The sequence below is a fragment of the Mauremys mutica genome, chromosome 14 (assembly GCF_020497125.1).
Source record: "Mauremys mutica isolate MM-2020 ecotype Southern chromosome 14, ASM2049712v1, whole genome shotgun sequence".
Classification (NCBI taxonomy): Eukaryota; Metazoa; Chordata; order Testudines; family Geoemydidae; genus Mauremys; species Mauremys mutica.
The window spans coordinates 20,833,420-20,850,277 of record NC_059085.1 but is presented as its reverse complement, the minus strand read 5'-3'; the positions used below and the strand labels follow the sequence as shown (position 1 = coordinate 20,850,277).

At 39.7% G+C, this 16,858-nt stretch overlaps 1 protein-coding gene across 8 annotated transcripts in view; it reads right to left on the bottom strand.

Annotated features, from left to right (window-relative positions):
• Nucleotides 1-717: 717 nt before the first annotated feature.
• Nucleotides 718-16,858, bottom strand: part of ZNF423 (zinc finger protein 423) — a 408,575-nt gene continuing 392,434 nt past the window's right edge. For all 8 annotated transcript variants that reach the window (XM_044986839.1, XM_044986840.1, XM_044986841.1 and 5 more), the window contains one exon: nt 718-1,338. In XM_044986839.1, the coding sequence (XP_044842774.1) occupies nt 1,309-1,338 (30 nt within the window). In that variant the 3' untranslated portion in view covers nt 718-1,308. The remainder of the gene's footprint in view (nt 1,339-16,858) is intronic.

Below are 16,858 nucleotides of genomic sequence, written 5' to 3'. Positions count from 1 at the left end.
AGGTTTTTAAGGTCAGGCTTGACAAAGCCCTGGCTGGGATGATTTAGTTGGGAATTGGTCCTGCTTTGAGCAGGGGGTTGGACTAGATGACCTCCTGAGGTCCCTTCCAACCCTGATATTCTATGATTCTATGAAGACGCTATGTACCCTCAATTTTCATTGGCATCAGTAGGAGCTGAGGGTGCTCCAGCCCCCCCATAGGGCCAGGGCTTGGAAACAAAACAAACAAACAAAACCCAACAACCCAAAACCAATTCTATGCTCAAGTTTTATACAGTTAATTTCTAAAGTGCCAACTGTTCCATCATAATGCATGTGCTTAACTCCCATTAACCTTAAAGGGAGTTCTGTGCATGCATCAAGGAGAGGACACACTGCTCAATACAAGAGTATGTTTTGCCCTCCTCAAGGCTTCACTTTTCATGGGTTACTGCCAGTGCTCAACGTGTAATGGAAGAGGTGCTGGGGCTCAAGCAATTGTTTTACTTTCATAACTGATGTGGCAAGTCCCGAGGTGTCAGGGCTACGAACTGCCAAGCCCAGAATGCTGGGGCTCAGCCCTGGCAAGCTCTGGCACAAATTAAGCCCTGGTTACTTCATGGGTTACATGTGTATGGTAACAAATGATTTTATATCTAGTCCTCTGACACACACGTACAGGTGATAGTGACATAACGTGTACTGATAGATGCACTGAAGCTCTGACACTGATCGCATGTATTCCCTTTATTGAACTGTACTAGTTATTGCAATCAGATTAAGTCACATTTATAAAGCAGACCATCCAGTTGCACTGAAACCGATTATATTCATTACATAGTTTTAATCACTGTCCGGTGAACTGGCAAATCCAATCAAAGCATTAGTCTTTAATTAAAAAATTCAAAAGAAATATTCTGACAATAGCCAAGCAATCACACCACAATGCACAATTACCTAAAATTGCAATTAAAAAGCAGTTAAAAAAATCACACCTAATCTTTAACTATCCATATAATACAAGAAGCAACAAAGGGCAACAGCATCAAAGCAGATTTATCTAACACTATAAATTCAGGCAGAAGCAGAAGCTCTAAAGTACACTAGCTGAAGCAGGACAATAAAAAATACTGAGCATGGAATACTTTTAATCTCTTCCATTAATATTCATTTCCAGCTGCTTATAATAGCAGCGCCTCATGGCCAAATCATTAGAGTTTTACATCTGGGTTGCAAATGACACTTTGATTGGATGTAATGTTCAAATGGTCCTCCCCACTGTGCCTCCGTCAAGTCTTCTGCAGAGAGGTGTCCTGTAGTGCCAGTGGCTCACTGTGCGTGCTGACTCAATGTGTGGTTCTGGAAAGATGAAAAAAGGATACATGCATGAGGGGCAGAATAATAGAAAGCATGCCCATACCCTCCTACTCAGTCCCATTTATGCAGAGTTCTACATAAAAGCGTCTCAATTATTACAAAACAAAATGCAATAAAGAAAAAGTACTCATAAGTAACAGCTGCCAATATGACACATTTACTTTGTACTGATAGATCTGTTAATGCTGGCATGAACTTAGGGAAAAAATTTTTTTTCTACCAGCCAAGTACAGCCTTTAAGATTTTCAGTACATATAGAGAAAATGGTAACACGTCACGAGAAAAATCTGCCTTCAGCTATTCACTTAATTGTAACAATTAAAAAAAAATCTGTATCACTGAGGGATCCCTTCCCATATTTTACTTTTCATTCTCACTAGTCACTGGTAGAAGTACTGTCAGAAAGAGACACCAGATTGTGACACACACTTTGCAATCCAAGGAATACTCCAGCAATAACAACTGAACCACAAGTTTTGGCAACAGGGCAATTTACACTGCAGAAAACATGCTGGATGTGTCCCCCAGAAGTTCAATCTCTTTACAGACTAGACTATGCTGCACATCTTTGTGAACAGCCCTCCTTTTTTTTAGTAGAGCTGTAACCACCACCTGCAGTCACAAACAGCACTTTTAGCATAGGAGGGAGACATTACAGTCCAGTCATGACACTTTGTGTAGAAGCCAAATAAATCCAGAAGCAATCTCAAAGCGGTATTTTCAGTGCAATACATATCCATACATTTTGCTTGCATACTACAGCCCCAATCCTGAAACCGTGCATGGATGTAACTTTATTTGCATGAGTAGTCAAAAGGATAATTTGTGCAAAGATATACTTGTGCATAAGCCTTTGTAGGATTGGGGCCTAAATGTTTTCAAATTTTGCCACAACCTCTACCAGTAAAAATTCATACATTTCACTTCATGCTAGTTTTAATTTACTAATTTCTATCTGCCTAGTAATAGAACCATGCAGGTCTCCCAAAGAAAAAGGAAAAGTTTCTAAAATTATATCTTAATTTGGAATTAAATTATTTATGTACAATGTATTTCAAATACATGAAGATATTTTAACTTTTCATAAATCATCTGTTCCTTCTAAATTATCTACTGTTACATCTCAATCAGAAACAAATGGGTCCTCTACTTCATTATGGCAATGGCATCTGTCTAATGAAACTGTCTTGTGGAAATAGTTAGCTAATGAACCTTCCATTTGCAGTCCTAGTCTCTCTAGGTAGCAGTGACCCCATTTAAAGCTGGTATTATTTGCTGAACTGTGCACTCCCAACAACTGACCACAAGGTGTCAGAAGTGCTGTTGAGTTCCTAAATCATGTCAAAAGTTATCAGCAATAGATATTGTGGCAGGCAGATTCTTATGAAACGCTACACAATGATCAGTCTTTCGACATGACAAAAGATTAAGGAAAAGGGGGAAGTGTTATAGTTTAAACATGCATAGGGTGATATTTTGTGAATTAAACAATCAACTGATAAAATAGCAAAATAACTACAGCTTGCTTAGCGTAGCAACTGTAGCCCATAGCATGGGTATTCCATGCCCTGAATATTGCAACAAATTAAGCTAAAATATTTGAGATCAATAACCCAAACTACTGTGTAGAGAAATGGAAAACTTACTAATGTATTATGAATCACATCTGTGGAATGTAGAAAGAAACTGTATTTTTTGCTTTTAAGTGATTTAACATAACGAAGCATAAAACCTGACAGCTTATGACTTTTTTAAATATGGAGAGATTTACCAATCATACAGAAGAACCACCTCTGCAGTGCTGCATGTTATTCACAAAGGGAACAGCAAGTAACAAAGTTATGTAATAGGACTAATGTAGCTGTGTAGGGGAAGAGCAACACTATACCTATCTGTAGAGCTGGAAGAGACCCTGAAAGGTCATTGAGTCCAGCCTCTTGCCTTCACTAGCAGGACCCAGTACTGATTTTGCCCCAGATCCCTAAGTGGCCCCCTCAAGGACTGAACTCACGACCCTGGGTTTAGCAGGCCAATGCTCAAACCACTGAGCTACCCGTTACCCCCCCGACAAGTGAGCTTGCGCATTAAGACAATTGAAAATATATTTTTTAAAAAGTTGAAAAATACAAAGGTATCCCCGTGTTCAAACATGGTCCTGGGCATTTTTACCCATGGCTATTTCTACTGCACTTCATTGTAATTCTATTTTTAGGTCATCCTCAATACCAATAAAAAAATGCAAAAGGTTTACCATCCACAAATCGAAGCAAGGACTATTCATGGTAGACAAATCCATACTTATTTAGGCAGTGTCATTTAAAAGATAATGCACAATCAGCACTTGATGCAGGGCGCACAGTCTACAGTCAGGGAACATGATTTCAAATCTGTGTGGCTGCTGCATTGATTACACCAGGCAGGTCAATAAAGGAAGGGTATGTGACTCAAAATCTGATAATGAAGCACTCATTGTGAACCCTCCCTCTTCAAACATGGGGTAATAATATGTTCTGCCACACATCTAATATAAAAAACAGTGTTTTGGTGAGCAGAGTCTATACAAAGATGCAAACAAATTATACCTCAAACCAGCAGCTGTATGGAGCCGAGGTCATCTGTTTTCAAGTAAAGACTCGTATACTGAACATAATATACAAACCATCAGTCGAATGGATCAGATATACATTTTCCATATGAAAATCTTGATTTCCTGGGGAAAGCGCTGTTCTCCCTTCCCCTCACATGTACTGCAGGCAACTGACATGCTGACTAATCCCAGCACCAAACAGTTAACATATAAGGCCAAATTTTTAAAGAGCCTCAAAAATGCACTTACAATATGTATGGGTACAGCTGCCTGTGTGTACGAAATCCTTCATCCATCTATGAGAAAACTGAATCAACACAAGCGAAATGGGTAAAACTTGCACATAAAAGTGCCTGTGAGTCCTCGACTGTGGGGTTTCTGTACATGCTAACAGCTAACCCCACAAATACCACAGATGCATATTTGGAAGCCCTATGAAAATATGCTCATCTTCTGTGTTTCCAATACACATTTTTACTTGTTAAATATGTTTCAGACCACAAAAGTGAGCCATTCGGTTAAAGCATGACGACTTCTAACCCTCTACCACTCACCAGGAAGATTACATTTCTTTTTTTCCCTGCCTCATCCTGAGGTGTGAGTGTGTGGCTTATTGCCACTGCATTTTGGTGAGGCTGAAAATCGGCTACATTCAATCCTTGCATTTTATAACTTTGTTCCCCAACATGAACATTTTTAAATTTTTAATCCAATCATCTCATGTTTTTGAGCTCAAACCTTTTAACAGTAGTCATTTTGCATGCCCACTGCTGGCAACAGACAGTGTACCAAGATGACCAGATTTTCAGACCAAAGCAATTTAAACCTTATCAGTACCAACTTCAAAATCTGTATCAGACCTTTGGGGAAAATGTGCTAACTATATTATAAATAAAAAAAATGACAAGAGGTAGAGAAATAAAGCACAGGCAAAGCTGTTAGCACATCTTAAATTAGCTAGTAGAGATCCCGTTTCATTGCATCCCTTTGTACTAAAACTGAACTATTACACCAGGTCGTCAGAAGTGTAAATTTGAAGCCAGTGAACACTGTATATTTCCCAATATATCAATATTACAGCTATACTTTTGCTAAGTAACGGTTTGTTGACCAGCGTGAAAATTCTTATTTCCTACCAATGGAGGGGTGGTTTAGAACTGCAGTGGGAATCAGGATGGCTTCAAACGGTTTTTCCTACACAGCAAGTTACACTCTAACAAGAACAACATAAAACAAACAATAACCCCCCCCCACAACTTTAAAGGTGACATGCAAAAGAATATTGAAGCAGTCACAGACAATTGTGCTAAATCTTCCTCATCTTCCAACCATGCCCTTTGTGCATGTGTAGGTATGTGCGTTTGGTGGTTAGGGGAGTAGGGCATAATGTATAAACTAACCATTAAAAGACATCATGGCAAGTGGAAAACTGCAGCAGCACTAAGCTAGCCTATCAAGAGAAGGTAAGTCACTGCCTTAGTATATGACAAGGTTGGGAGATTTAACTGACGCCAATTCTGAAAGCCATGTCAGACAAAACTGGGCATCGTCCCTGGGCCCCAAGAGTGCTTGGATGCTTATGTGGTGTTTTCTACTCACTGTGGCATCCCCAATCACCTGGAACTGGGTGACCGGTTTTGTGGACAATAAAAAGTTTTACTGTAAGGATTAACTGGCATATATGCAGATAGTGGTCGCTCCCCACAGCATAGTTAGTTGGGAACATCAGTGCTTGCATTGGTGGTTGGTTCAAGCTAAGTTTGCAGCACACCTTGAATGAGCATTTCTTTGTTTTTGTATGGGTACATAGTGCATTATAATCAAAGCACTTGCACAGCAACCTCCATTTTCAGAGCACTTGATCAACAACAAAAGGAGACAGGGTCGAAAGAGGATAACTTAGAAATTCTTACACGCTGTATAAGGACTGGGGGAACAACCTCAAAATAAGCAGCACATGATGGAGCAGAGCTACAAGGCTGGCACTCAGGCTGAGAGTCTCCCACACTGCAACCAAATTCCCTGCCAATAAGTCACAGGTGTACTACACAGGAGCAGGTGAAAAAAATAAAATGCAACTGCACGGGGTGTGATGATGGTTTGAGGCCATAATACATCCAGTCTATGGTGGAATTGTGCATCTGTTCTGTATTTAGGTATTTCGTCCAAGTTGTTTTGTCTACACATTTGAGCATATACACCTAAAAGACTGTATGTTGTACGGGGTGAAGAGATGGCACAAGACTGGCAATATGTGCCCTTCTGGAGTGAAATTCATAAGCCTCCTAGCAGTTTTATACACAGACTGGGGACTCTGATTAAAGGTTATAAAGTCTCTCAGTCTAACTCCCATTAAGATGAACAGCAACCTCTCCTCAAATAATTTCAACAGAAATTATAACAGATTTGTGTAATAAACAGCAACATGAAACTCAACAGCTGCTTAGCCCACTGGATGGTCCATGAATATGAGCAGGCCCAGGTATTTCTGAATATAAGTGGATAGCAAGTATTTTACTGCCCACACATCTCTTTAATTCAGCCTGATGAACATATTATCCTCTGGCCAGACAGCACACCGGGTTGCATGGAGCCAGGGTAAATGGAAATCACTGTAGTTACAGGCAACACCACAAACTGGAAGTATTGACTCTACTGATGCTGCAAGAATACAACTGCATTATCTTGTGACATCTGGGAAGATAATGCCTATAAATTATTGTATTTCTCCCAACCAGAGAGTCCTCCAGTTCTCTGTAAGAGCCTCATGGATTCCTCCTCCGGCCATTTTCTTCTCCCTCCTCCAATGCTTGAGGCCTCATGCTACCATCCTGGTAGCCAAGGAGGACTGCATAGGACACCTTTCAGAGTCCAACACCACCCCTTATAGAGCAAGATACTAGTGGAGCAATATGAAGACCTCCTTACTCTCCATGTTCCCTCACCTATCCTCCTTTAGGGCATTACAGGGGTCGGAGAATATCCAGAAAAGAATCAGTTATTTAATAGCATTCAGTTCTGCTGGTGAGAGTCACATGCACAAAAACCCTAATCTTCCAGTTCAGTTACCAGTAAATCATGCTCCTCAATGCAAACACACACAAGAGTCCCCATTTGAATACTTAAACCTCCTGACAAACGCAAGCCAGGATGTCTAAATAGTTAGGAAACACTATCTGCAATGTCTTTTTTTTTTTTTAATCACAACCTTTGTTGTACTGTCTGAACCCAAAATGATCCAAAACTCTCTCCGAAAATGTCATTTTTATGTATGTATTCATATTTTATAAATTATGGGTTTTTTTCAATTAACAACAATCCATCAATAAAGATCAAAATCTTTGTACCTTGACTTTATAAAGAGATTAGTTTAGACAGAGGACACAAGAAGACCCTTGCCTCAACCATCAGAGATTATCGCTTCCTGTGGAAAAACAATTAGCCTTAAATTGATGCTGAACTAACTCTAAACTTGAGAGGCATTCAGGCATGTCATGACCAACAAGAGAGAGCACAGAGGAAAATCAGAAAACCACTCAGAAGAAGAAATCTGATCACAGAATGAATAGCTTTATTTTATTTTTTCGGTTGCTTTTTTCCCTGTGCTTTAGTACTCGAAAGAAAAATCACCTTTGCACCCCCTTGCAGTTTGTATGTGCTTATTTTTAGAACTGTTTGACAATTATCCAAGGGTCTAAGACTAACAGATGGCCTGTCTTAAAGCCTCATATGTTCACTAGTTTGCACTTCTGACAAACAGTAAATGTACTCAAGAGTGTGCCATAAACAGAGCTGAATGAATACTCAGAACACAATTTAGTTAATACACTTCATTAAAACTGATAGTGGTAACCAATGTTTCCTGTAGAACCAGGTGTTAATTCCTCCTTCCAGTTGTTTCAGGTAACTCTTATCCAGTGACACTTATGTGTTTAGATCTTTGTTTTTCAGAAAATACAGTGTTATTTCTTTCCTTTCCCCTGATGTTTCCCCACTATATAAAATGTTTCTAACAAGTGAACTCCAAGTCATCATGGCACTCAATAAAAAAAATTGTCAGGCAAGACAGGTTCACATGTTCCCATTTCATTTGAAGAATCCCTTGAAATTGTGGTAGAGGCAAACGGAAGGTGGAATATCCTTTGTGAAAGGAAAAGTCTGCCTGTGCTACTGCTTCCTTCACATCTCAGAAATCTGATAACTTGCCATTCGTCAGTCAGTCTCAGTGTTAACACACTTTTAGATTGCACTTGAATGAATGCAGTTAGGGCCCATCCATTACAAATTATTGAACTCAAGAAAATAGGTCTGGAGGATCTTCACCAGTTAAAAAGCAAAGCTGAATATTTCAAATGAGAAATAAGAATTAAAGGTGTTTTTTTTTTCCCCGTTAGGTTACATACCCTCAGGGACAAATTCATCCCTCAGTTGTACCAGCAGAAAATGGAACTACTCCCGGTTTACATCCAGGTGAATCTGGCCATCAATCTGAAGTGTGATCTACATCTCTGTGCACACTAGGTAACCAGAACAGGGCAGCTTGATTCTGCTCTCACTTACACCAGTGTAAATCTACAACAGCTCCACTGAGTGTATGAATGGCATAAATGAGATGAGAATCAGGCTCATGGACTGTAGTCAATGGAAGGATTCAGAACTCATAAAATATTAACAGAAGACAAAAGTCTTATTCTATACACGTCAGTCTGCCATCTACATTTGATAAAAGTACCTCCTATGATGGTTTTAATCTTTATTGAAATGTATCAGCACATAAGTGGTTTTTTTTTTAAATCTTAAAAGAAAACAGGAAAAAGTAACTTTTCATAATGTTTATTTTGTGCCTGAACGGCCTGTGTGCATCTGTCTCAGTATCTGGTAGTGCTTCACCTCTCTATCTATCCTGCTTTACCTCTATATTCACCCTGCTTTTCATTTTGCTGTAACAATGTTCTTGCAGTTTGGTGACATTTTCCATTTTATTCTCACTACCACATATTACTTTCTCTGTGATGTTTAATATTTTCCACCAGTTACAGCATTTTATTCACAATTACATGAAGTGATTTATGAATTTCAAAAACTTCCAATCCAGATTGTTTGTAACTAATCAGACTTTGACACCTCACCCATCACATTTTCAACCTTCCATTTAGGTAAATAGTGGCGTCCCTTCTTTCTAAAGTTTTCACCCAGCAGTTTTCTTCTCTGGAAGCTCAGAAAAAAGCAGGGTGAAATAATAAAAAATGAACTCCTCCAAATATTTGTTTGAACCTGGCTCAAGTCTCACATATTCCATTAAATATCTCACCAAAAAGTCTATGTGCTCTGTAGAAAAACCCTCGATAAAATTCTGTTGTGAAAAAGTAAACTGAAGCCCATGGGAAAATTTCTTTACCAGAACACTTTGGAAATAAAGATCACTTGAGAATACACTATGAAGTGATAACCAGAGCCTTCTGTTAGAGAGACTAGCCGTAAACACTATGATTTACTCAGGCACCCAATGAAACAAGGGAGCTAATAATACTCGTCTGAGGGGACTGCGTGCCCCTGAGAATTCTACTCACAAATGCAAATTTGCCAATGACTCTGTGATTTGCAGTCTATAGTTTGCCATGCAGAAGATCAAAAAGAGCTGTAGGAAGAACCTTACACTTCTTACATGTAAAGAGAGGTGTACAAATTTAATTACTATTGTCAGAAGCACATGAAAATGGATTATTTTTAGAACTCCTACACTTACTCTCCCCTCCCCATCATTTCCATCTGACTGAGTCCTGGAGTTTTTGTTTATCCAAAGTGTAGAAAAGGGAATGCAGAATCCCAACACACTGTTCTGTTGACAATAGTTAGCCCTTTAACCTCAACTTGGACAGTCCAGAATTTTCTTGGGGAGTTGTTGATGTCTCCTCTTCACCAGTGTTTGAAGTCCTCAGGAATACTTATGCATACAAAGAGCTGGCTTCTGATCTTAGCTACGTGGGCATGCACCACTGCGCACATTGTAATCATCAGCTCCTGCGCCTGCACAGACAGTAGTTCATCTACTAAACGTGCAGCCATATGTGCCTGGTTTGCTTGTTTGTTTTTGAGACAGGAAATCAGCCTCCAAAATTGTATTAATGAAGCCAATATCTTAATTCAAAACTTTTCTAATATATTGAGGCCATGCACTCATCTTAAAACCGTCACAGCCACAGACAGACACTCAACACCTCTCACTGCATTATGCCAAAGACTTCAGTGGCAGTTCCAGTGCTGATCTCTTTTTATCCATTTACAGGTCCCACTCTGCGTAGCAATGTTTCAAAATCATTTGTGAGGAGGGAACTATTTTCCTGTAATCCTTGTTAGCTATTGTTTGCCAAAATATGTCACTGTGGATCATAACTTTGTGGATTTATTTGAAACCTATCTGCAGCACATCTTGTTAATGTCTTTGTGATCTAAGGTAAATTACATTGCTGAAGCCAGTTAATTGTTCATTTCTTTGAGGGCTGGCATCATCATTACGGTACTCTTTGTGGTGGATCTTCTTCGCACACGCAGTAATTTGCTCTATAATCTAGGATTTAGTTGAGACCAGTGCTTATATAACTCCTTTTATTCTAAAAAGACTTACAGCCATAGGCATAGTTTGACTTCTGTATTTGGGGGAGATGGGCAGCTCCAGTCAGGCCAATGGGCAGCGTCTGAGGGGCGGCAAATTCTGTGCCTCTCCGAGGCTTGCAGTTTGCAGGGCAATGCCACTCGACCCTTCCCATGCTATGCCCACACTTATAGCAGGGGGAGAACATTCTACAGAGAACCTTTTAAACTCATCAGTTGAAATGCACAGACAAATAGACAAATACATAGCTGTGCTGAAGGTACATTTCTATGGGAACAGAAACCAGCAAAAGCTACGAAATTCAACATTGAACCTAAACGGTATCCTTAACCTGCTCAGTTGTTCTTGGGTATCATGAGTCGCTGAACAGTAGTTGATTTTACTGTAGCTCATTTGCTGCAAATCTTGGGTAATGTTCAGCTGAAGATGAGGATAAGGAACAGAGAGTTTCAGCCTCAACTGTGAGTTTTAACACATTTATTATATTTGGTCACAAACAATGTTAGAGAGACAAATTCTACAGTTTTCATTCAGGCAATATCCTCATTGATGTCGATGGGAATTTAGTCTGAATAAGAACTGCAGAATTTGGCCCACTGGGACAAATTCAGCACTTGAACAAGCAGGTGCAATAGCACTGACTTCGAAAGAGTTATGTCCACTTACATACAGGCTATAAAACATCACAGTTCCTTCATCTGCAACTTTTTTAAAAGCTGCAATTAAATTAAATCTCCATCTAATGGAATACTGATATGACAGACTCCCTTAACTTGGATCATGGATACATTTTTCTTGAAGGCAGATAAACATGAATCCATATAATCTGATATGCATGTATTGTTATATCAGCCTCCCATTTAATGTGATGCGTCATCTAGGATATTTGGGCTCTTTTATTACAATTAAATACAATTGCAAGTTTCTAACTTCAAAGGTCTCTTGTACTAAGGGGTATAAACTGCCCTTAATAAAACAGTCTATATGCTACAAAATAACAAGGCCTCAGTCTATAAAGTACTTTGCCGACTCCTCTCCACTACTGTATGTGCAGGATGGATATGGAAACCTACAAGCATAATTGTGACCAGCATTCTGCTTGTCTGATTCAGACAAATGAACTCAAAGGGGCTATTTGTGTGAATAAGGCAAGCAGGACTTGGTCATGTGTGTTTAATAATGGGGCTAAAATATTTCTGAGACAAGATGTCCCCACCAAGACACCACAAGACAAAACAGTGATGAGATATCATCTTGTGACATGATGGCACAAAGCCATGTACAATTGTATCCTTGAAAAGGTCCATTTTTCCAACTAACACTGTCAAGTTACCAAGTGTTGTTACTCTTAAGAAAAGCTGATTTTAAAAACCAATCACTACTGACACAATAATCTCTAAACAGGTTGAGGAACAAGAGAGTGTATATATATATAATTTGCATTTATATCCAAATTCCAGCTGTGTATTATCTATCTAAAATGAGCTATGTTCTTTGGAGATGTTACAACAATTCTGTACTGGTTAAGTATATATCATACAGAATACTGCTAAGCATTCCATTCATTTTAAAACTTGCAAAGACAGAGTAAGTTGTTACCGATCAGTCCATTAGAGTTTATTGTATAAATCCAGGTCACTGCACATATGCACTAAGCCTGTATACTAAACATTCCCATGCCATTTTTGTCTGAGGAAACCAGACAATGCAGAGTAAGCACAATCTTCGAACCAACTATGTTTCCTGCACTATTTCCTGCTTTTCCATTTCCCCCCGTCCACCAGATCCAAGAATCATAGAACTATTTCCTCTCCAAAATGTATTTTGTGACAACAAAGTATTTATTAAGAAACAGTATTTTATCAGCATATTTGCAAACACTTTCAAACTATTTAAAGTTACTTTCAAAAAAGTATATTGCTCTGGGGTGGCTCCAGTTTTAACTTGGAGATACAGTATGTCTATGGGTATATTAAAACTCCCAGAAAATAGATGGTTAAAAATGAAAATACTGACAGAGCTTTGGTGGCAAAACTTTCAATATTGAAACAACTCCACTGGCTAAATACAAACCCAGAGGTAAAAGAGCAAGTTATCGAGCAACTTTTTAACTGTTCCACCTCCTTTTGTTCTCTGTGACCCTATCTATCAGAGTACCCTTCTTCCTGACCTCCCACCATGCCTGCTTCACACAGCTCACCACGGGGGCCTATGCTATTGCCACCACCCTTCCAAACAATGAGAACTGGATAGGACCTTCTCTGAAGCCAGTCTGTATTCTTTAAATCAGATGGCGAGGCTGCTGCTGAGCAATGAGACACAAGACAAGGCGCTCCTTTCTTGTCTTCTCGGCCCAGCATCCAGGGATGAATATGTTATTTCCATAGCAGTCCCATGTCATGAAAGCCTGGGGAGCCAGAGCCTGGCATTCAAACCAGCGCATAGATACCCCCAAAGCCTTTTAATTTTTAAATGCAACTATTTTTACAATATCTTCTAATTGTAAAAGTATCTGAAATCCCCATGAACGTCACAGCATTAGGAAATATCAGTATGACTGAGATCAATCCAGGATTTTCTGTGTCAAGTTGAGGCCTCAAAGCTAGAACACACACATTATTTTCAAAGTTTGTTGGGATAAAGAAGATGGTTGCCATAAACTGGGAAAAATAATATAGAGGACAAAACAAACAGTGTTTTCGCTCCCTCCAGCTGTTTTAAAATCAAATAATTTATTATAAATTTCAGATTTAAATGAAATCCCAAACCCTGAAGATACCATATAGTGGTGTCTACAGTAGCATAGTAGCACTTTTAATTTTGGGAGGTGGAGGTTTAATGTGTTGTAGCGTTAACTATTAACCTTAAAGTCTATTGGAAGAAATAAAACCAATTACAGGGCGGCTGACAATAGATGCAAATATCTAGGTATGTGTGTATCAGTCTCATACACAGAGTTAAAAATACCTGGCCACTGAAAAGGATTTTCTCAGTCCACTGGGGTTCAGCTATGTGGAGACTGAGATGTTTATTTTGTCCCGCAGCAGTGTTGGGAATTTCTTCTAGAATATTTGGTCATCTTGCTTTTAAGTCAGCAACATATCAAGAACCTTATTGTACGTAGGAAAACCCTGAAATTATGAACACAACCAGTATTTCCCTCATCTCTCCCAAAAAGAACAAAACAAAACAACCCCAAATCAGAAGTTCAAATACTGCTGGTCTGAAGGCTACTGTAAAAAATCCAGAGGATACATTCATATTAACTATTACAAACATATCCATTTGCATACAGACTATTGACTGATACTGATGAATCCACGAAAATGTAATTCCAAGTCCACCAGCGTCTGTCCTCTTCTAGACATAAAGTTAATGCTTTTCAGTACCTGTGAGGCGTTAGAATGTCTATTTCCACTGAAGTAAGGTTTGGTTTTGGTTCACTTTGGAAAATAAAAATAAATATAAAATAAAAATAGCAAGTGCCTTTTCTTTTAAAAAGGCCAAACTGAGCTTTTTAAAGAACAAGCAACATTTTAGCAAGCCAGGCAGGACAAAAGCCAATCAGATAAATGGCCTGTGTAATGATTTAGAATGAAGGATGCCTCGGGTTTCTTGAAAGGGTTATAGTATAGGTCTTGGCACAAACAATCTGATATGTTCAAGCTTACATCTCTTTTACTGCAGACAAGAAATTCACTAAAATAGATAAATAATGAATGTGGCCAGGGATCTCTGCTGGTACTACGGCTGGTTCTGCAAGATGCTGGAACAGAAACACAGAATGCTCCATGTTTGTTATTAATGAATCCTTGTTCTCCTACAATAAACACAGCATATTTTATCTGAAATGGCTTCTGCAGCACATACAATATAAGTTTCAGCTCTCCAAAAGTGCCAGCAAATTGCAGAAAGATAAGTTACAAAGACATACCTAATTTGCTGTGATGAATTGTGTGCATGCTTCAGTGATCAAAACTGCAGCTGAGACCTATTATATTTAATGATCTAGACGTTTCTTGTGAAAACACTCAGGCATATATTGTTATGTCTGGACAAGCAACCTAGTTTTGCTCTAGCAGCAAGCAAATGAAGGGACTGCTCTTTCAAAAGCATGCTACACACCAGTTTCCATGAGCTATTTAACCCGAGAGGTGGAACAAGCTCCAGTAGTTGCTTAAATTATGTGTATGTTCTGCCCCTTCAAATGTACCACTCCATGATCCTTTAAAAATCTCAAATCGTTTTTTAAAAACTGTAATGACACCTATAGGAGGAACCAGAGCTAATCAACTATCAGACCACAAGCTATTTGTTACAGTAGCTAGGAAAGCAACAGAAAATCACAGCAGCGGCTTTGTTAGATATCCCCTCTTCTTTCCCCCATTGGATGGACAGAGGTGTAGACACAAGGGGACAATTGATAGAAATTTGGAGGAAAAACAGCTGCTCAGTTTTATTAGCAGTCATCTAATTGCAGGTCTTAAGAATTTACTACTTGAAATATAGTCTGGGACTAAAGTATGTCTCTGACAACACACCTCCATGCTGGGAAAGGGGAGGAGATGCACTGCCTGAGCATCAGTACCAGGAAGTATTATGGTTTTGTAAGGCATACTACCTCCTGGGTACTGGAGGGAGAGCACTGGGTACCAGGACCTGCTTCCCCTTTAAATGGACTAGCCAGTGCTCATTCACAGTTTTATCAAGCTAGTCCCCTCACCAGCAGCAGATGCCAGCTGTCATCCCCACACTGCCACCTGCACCTAACACTCACAGCCCCGCTATGGATAATGGGTGTCTCCTGTGTGAACGTGCAATGGGCGCAGTCAGGAAAAGGGGTTTCCTGTGACTCCACGCAGAGGCAGGTATTATTTCACCCACAGAGAGAGATGATGACCTTATGATTAACATATAGGCCTGGGAGTTAAAGGATCTGAGTCTATGTCTGGCTCTGCCAAAAAAATTCCTCAGTGGGTTTGGGCAATATACTTAACTTCCCCCACTGATTTGTAAAACGGGGATAACAGTGACATAGCAAAGGTGCAGAGAAATTTAATTCATTAGTATTTGTAAAACACTCTGAGATCTGCAGATAGAAGGTGCTGCAGAACTATATGGTAATTTTTTGTATAGATCATAGGTTTCCAAACTGTGGGGTGTGCCTCCCCCAGGGGGGCACAGAGGATCTTCAGGGAGGTGAGTAGCAAAGCCAGGTGGGGCTTGGGCCGGCCCTCCATGGCAAGATGGGAGCACCAGCTCCACCCCCCGGCTCACCTCAGTGGGCCCCCAGCTTGCGGGTCAGTGTCAACACCCGCTGCGGCTGCGCCACTTTGCGCTCCCGGCATCCTCCGCACCCAGCATTGGCTCCGCCCCCAGAGACTGTTGCATGCGTCTTGCCACACCCTGAGAACCCGAGAGGGGCGGGGAAGGTATTGTGTCTATTTTTGTCTGGGTTGTAGAGGCACAACCAAAAATGGGAACTCAAAGGGGGGCTCAGCTCACAAAGTTTGAAAACCGCTGGTATAGATGATGACGACTGATAATATTTGTCCCTACAGAGTCAAGAGCTAGTTCTCTCTCCCCAGTCAGTCTGATTTCCAATGCTATCGTTCATTGTTGAACAAAGTGGAATGAAACACATGCTTGTGAAACTGTCTCTAGGAGCATGGCTTTTAAAGGACCATTTCATTCCTCTGCTGAGCTGCTATATTTGGTCACACTTATAATTTGTGATAATGTGGTAGAGAGTGAAGAAAAGGTGTTGGTTAATTGTTGACATAACAAAATTAATTTTCCATCCATAAACTTTTTCTCCACTCTCCTGTGAGCTCTGATGCAATGTTACTGACTGGCACCGCTGAAATGCCACCTTGCATTTCTCATAGTTAATTTCTCTCTAAATGTCATTAGTAATTGTTATTGCCAGACCAGAGAGTGCAATCTGGTCTTCCAGAAAAAAAATCCACCTTTCATTTCTTCTCCTGGGCCATCTCCATTTGGTCATGAATGGATATTTAATAGTAAAACAGTCCAATGTACTCATGTCTTCCCATCTTGCTAGAACTACAGTATACCTGGAAGTGTATTTATTTATTTATTTTCATACAGTATGAATGGATCTTTATTCCACTGATATGAGTACAGAATTGTTTATTCAAAGGTTTCTCTAAAACACTTATTTCAAGAGCACTACCAAGTCCTATTCGAACAGAGTCCGTAAGTTATCAAAGGAAAAAAACCTTTAAAGTATGCAAGCACACTTTCCCCTGGATATATGTTAGGAGTACATCAATTATATT